This window comes from Ruditapes philippinarum, unplaced genomic scaffold, assembly GCF_026571515.1.
Source record: "Ruditapes philippinarum isolate M1 unplaced genomic scaffold, ASM2657151v2 ctg3185_1_1_1_1, whole genome shotgun sequence".
NCBI classification, from domain to species: domain Eukaryota; kingdom Metazoa; phylum Mollusca; class Bivalvia; order Venerida; family Veneridae; genus Ruditapes; species Ruditapes philippinarum.
Window position 1 is genome coordinate 58588 of NW_026858894.1, and position 4458 is coordinate 63045.

Sequence of the window (4458 nt, forward strand, 5' to 3'; positions counted from 1 at the left end):
TTACATATTGCTATTTAATGATATTTATATAGACTTATTTAGGAAACAAATTTAAATACATTTTGTGAAACTACAATGTCTAGGGTTTAGATATTAAGCATGTAGCACTACCTTATTGACCTTTACAAAATTGGTATGAACGTGCCGGCGATATGCATAACTAAGGATGGGTATCAAACCAGCTAACTAATTAATCACGAAGGGGCTCATGGGGTCACCGTAAGTAAAGCTCGGACGTCTAAAAATAAAATGTCTTAAAACGTTACCAATTAGTCAACCGGACTATTTTATTCACTTTTCATTCAAAACCTTATCTTCTTAATGCAAACTTGAAATTTCTTTGCGTAAATTAGTTTAAGCATTTATATATAGATTTATTGATATATTCAACCCCTTTTCCCATCGGCAACATTACATAACAGTATATCGAATCAGTTTAAAATAAACAAAATCAATTTAAAGAAGACAGGGGAAACAAAACAAATATTACATTACACATTTTCTAATATTCAAACTTCGAATTATGATACCAAGTACTTAAATGATTTATTGTAAGGGAAACATGACAAGCTTTTTTTAAAATGTTAGTTTTTTTCACATACTTTGTCCATATGTCCTGATAGCTGAAATTATGCCGGTACACTAAAACAACTTTGATATATTACTTTTTTATCGATAAATAAGCTATCCTAATAATGAGTATACACTTTGATATATAAAACAGATCTAGCATTAAGTCAAAGACTTTAAGACAACTTACTGTATATCTTACTAAATGTAAAAAGAACACATTTAGCTGAATGCATTATCTAAAACATATTAAAATTTCTCTGATTCATTGCATCACAATTTAAACAATTACATCCTCTTGCAGTGTGTTTAACATGAGATGGTTTCTTTTCAATAATTCAACAGTATGTACAATATTGTTAGTTATAATTTTTAAAGAGGCCTTAACGCGAAAATAGCCTAAATGATAAGGATTACTAGTTGATATGCTGTACCAAGGCTAGTGAATGTAAAATTTAGCTGTTATGGAACACGTAGCAATTCATTATATATCGATTAATAGGTATTATTAAAAACTACCCTCTAACTTTTCTTCTCGTAACATCAGTAAAATAAAAACAAGTGATTTTTATTATTTTATGTTTTCTATCTAGGATAGGATTTCAAAGGTGGAAATATGAGACTGTATACCGTTAGTTATGTAGCTAGTACGAGCGTTCTAATTTACCTCGTTTATTTTATATACAAGAACCAGTCTTTGCAATTCTTTGACAAACGTTTCAGCCATAGAAACACACCTGATGATAAAACTGAAGTTGTATGGCAAGGTGTATTTCCACATGACCGGACACATGTTGTGCATGCAGAAAATATCAAACCTCTGACTTTATCAATAAAAAGAAACAGCTCGTTTGATTACAAAGCTGCCATGACGAAACTGAACGAAGCGAGGGTTAGACAGGACGACCCACGATTAATAAAGTTGATAAGGGATTACTACATTGAACCGCCATCAAAAACACCATATAACCTCACGAATCCTGAACAATTAGAATTCTCAAACGGACAAACGCCATTTGTTGACAGCAGGCTAAATTATATGGTAAGACAAATTAGTTGAAATTTCAAGATTTCTTATGTAAAGTTTTCCCCTGTTAGCCTCTGCGACTGAATGCAACTAAGAAATGACTGAATTAAAAGGCATTTGCATTCTCAAATTCTGCAGTTAAGGTTGTCTATTATACCTGAAACTTTACTATGTGCACCATTTTCCATTCTCAACAAATTCGGCTGATATTCTCTGCTTAACCGAAAACAATTGTTCCGAATCTTGCAAATACTCTTTAAAGTAGAATTTCTCCGGATGCATGTTCATTTCATTAAGACTTCAAATTTTAGATTTTTGTATTTGAAATTGAAATGTATTCACACATTGCAAACGGCACATACAAGCCACGTTAGGTACTAAAAATAGGTAAAATATGCAAGAATAGCCCTTAATGCGATAGTCATGTAGATAAATTATGTTGAAAAATACCAAAACCAGTCACTTATCGCAAATATAAATATTATAATGTTATACTAAAATATCTGGAGTCATGCAACATTCCAAATGCAGCTGCTTTACAATATATTTAATTGAAACCACTTTAATGATAAAATTAAAAATATTTAAGGCTCTCCTTTTTTACTGACGATGTGGGACATCAGCAAATTGAGAACGCGTCACTTAAATATAAAAAATGTATACAATTGGTGTCAATTTAAATATAATCTAACACTCAAATGCCGACTTTCCAGTTTTTAATTATTCATAGAAATATAGCAGTTATGAACACGATATAATTGACCAAAAAAGATGAATAGTAAGATATATGATTTATCGCAATGTAAATTCCTTAACAAATTATTCTTCAGGAGGGTGGATTTTACATTGAATGTGGAGCTTTGACTGGGGAAAAAGGATCAAACACCCTCTTTCTTGAAAAAGTACGGAAATGGAATGGTTTACTTATAGAGGCAGATCCAGAAAACTTTAAAGTTTTAAAGACTAAGAACAGAAAGGCCTTTACTATGCACGCTTGTTTGAATACAAAACCATACCCAGCAGTGGTAGGTACTTTTCACTACATGATGCAAACAAAACTTGACAATAAGAAATCCGTTATTACATAAAAGGCGCTGATTAAGATCCACTTTTAGTCTAACATTAGAAAGTATCATGTTTTGTGCTCTCACATAAAAATGATAACCATGTATTTATTTCATAATTCCTTTAGATGACGTTTAACAAAGCTTTTAACAGAGGCCGAGTCGTCCACAATCAAGAAGCCAAGAATTGGATCAAGAGACATAATATCACAAAAGATGAAGTTCTGGTCCAGTGCTTCCCCCTCTATTCAATCCTCCTAGCTTTAGGTCAGGTGAACGTTGATTTTTTAAGTCTAGATGTAGAAGGAGATGAGTTAAATGTTCTGAAGACCATTCCATGGGATAAAGTTTATATGAAGATGTTGACAGTTGAGTATGTTCATGAAATAGGTTCATCGGGTGAGTTAAAGAAATATGTAGAAAAACAAGGGTACGATTCACTGTTGCAAGTGTCAAAAGGTGGCGGAGGTGTTAACGATATCATTTTTAGAAAGAAAGGGCTGACACATAAATATATCATTTGAAAATGTGTGTAAATCAATTTCATTTGTATAGGCCAAACAAAATTAGCAAAGTTGTTGCATAATAATGTAATGGACATTGTGATGAATATTTTAAAGCTTATGTTGGTTGAAGGAATAATTTGTAAAATATTTGACATCATAATTGTGTGTGCATGGAATATTCTTTTGAATATTGACACATGTAAAGGTAAAAGTCAAGTTGGGAAACCAGCCATGTGACGGTAGAGGATATATTTCTAAATATACAGTTTAATAAAACATTAACAAGTTCAGCTAAGCAATTATTGTTGAAAATATGATAGATAAAAATTATTATCTATTAAAGGTTGATTGACATTGTCTGACGGAAAATGGTGTCGGATGTACCTTTTTCGGTACTATGTTTTAGTACAAACAATCTAATTATATTTTGATATGATACTGCTTTTAGTCAAATCGTTTTCTTATTACAAATTGTCTGAAAACAAACAAATCTCTTAAAACGTTTAACATTCAAGAACGAAAGCATCACATTTCCTTCGGATGTCTATTAGACTTTCTGACGAAGAGTTAAGATATCCATGGCATTCAAGAACAAACAAAAAAATGTTTTTAAATCAACAAGACTTAGTGTTTTTTAGTGTTTACCACAGCAAGATATTTAATTGTATTTCAAGAAGTCGTTTTGGTTAATCGTTAAATAAAAACATTTGGGATCCTTTTACAGGACTGTACTTTATCGCATTTTATCTTTTTAACAAACATGTCATGCAGCGCGTCAAACCATTATGTCCCCAATATATAACTAAATAAAAGAAAGAAAGAAAGAAAGAAAGAGAGAGAAAGAAAGAAAGAAAGAAAGAAAGAGAAAGAAAGAAAGAAAGAAAGAAGAGAAAGAAAAGAAAGAAAGAAAAGAAAGAAAGAAAGAAAGAAAGAAAAGAAAGAAAGAAAGAAAGAAAAAAAACAGGTATTGCAAGAACATAATTATTTGAAATTGGATGACTATGAAAAGAAGTTAGGTTCAGCATATATACAGTATAGCAAAAGGTAACTTTACCGGATTTGACATTTTTTCAAGACAGCAAAGTAGTATTATCTGAAAAGTTTTGATAAAGTTAATTTTTTGCTGTAAGAAATGAAAAAGAATGGTATATCAGTATTTTTGACCCTGCAAATGATTTAGCTTTGATAATGTTGTCGTAACTTTGGGTGTTTGTGGACGGATGGTTGTATGGTTTTTAATCGGAGTAACTGTTTACTTTGATTTCTTTACAAGAAGTATCGAAGCAATAGG

At 31.2% G+C, this 4458-nt stretch overlaps 1 protein-coding gene across 2 annotated transcripts; it reads left to right on the forward strand.

Moving 5' to 3' along the window:
• The first annotated feature begins 723 nt into the window (after window positions 1-723).
• On the forward strand, window positions 724-3491 carry LOC132754588 (protein Star-like). 2 transcript variants are annotated; one of them, XM_060745244.1, is made up of 3 exons: window positions 724-1612; window positions 2428-2622; window positions 2790-3491. In XM_060745244.1, exons 1-3 carry the CDS (start codon window positions 1187-1189, stop codon window positions 3183-3185), a joined length of 1017 nt encoding a protein of 338 aa, XP_060601227.1. In that variant the 5' UTR covers window positions 724-1186; the 3' UTR covers window positions 3186-3491. The 2 variants fall into 2 exon arrangements, with proteins under 2 accessions (XP_060601227.1, XP_060601228.1); XM_060745245.1 differs by lacking the exon at window positions 2428-2622.
• The last annotated feature ends 967 nt before the right edge of the window (window positions 3492-4458 follow it).

Bases quoted from the DNA above. Each gene is read 5' to 3' on its own strand.
- LOC132754588 (XM_060745244.1), top strand. From the start codon at position 1,187: ATGAGACTGTATACCGTTAGTTATGTAGCTAGTACGAGCGTTCTAATT. The intron at 1,613-2,427 runs GTAAGACAAATT...ATTATTCTTCAG, and splicing joins ACAGCAGGCTAAATTATATG to GAGGGTGGATTTTACATTGA. The intron at 2,623-2,789 runs GTAGGTACTTTT...TAATTCCTTTAG, and splicing joins CAAAACCATACCCAGCAGTG to ATGACGTTTAACAAAGCTTT.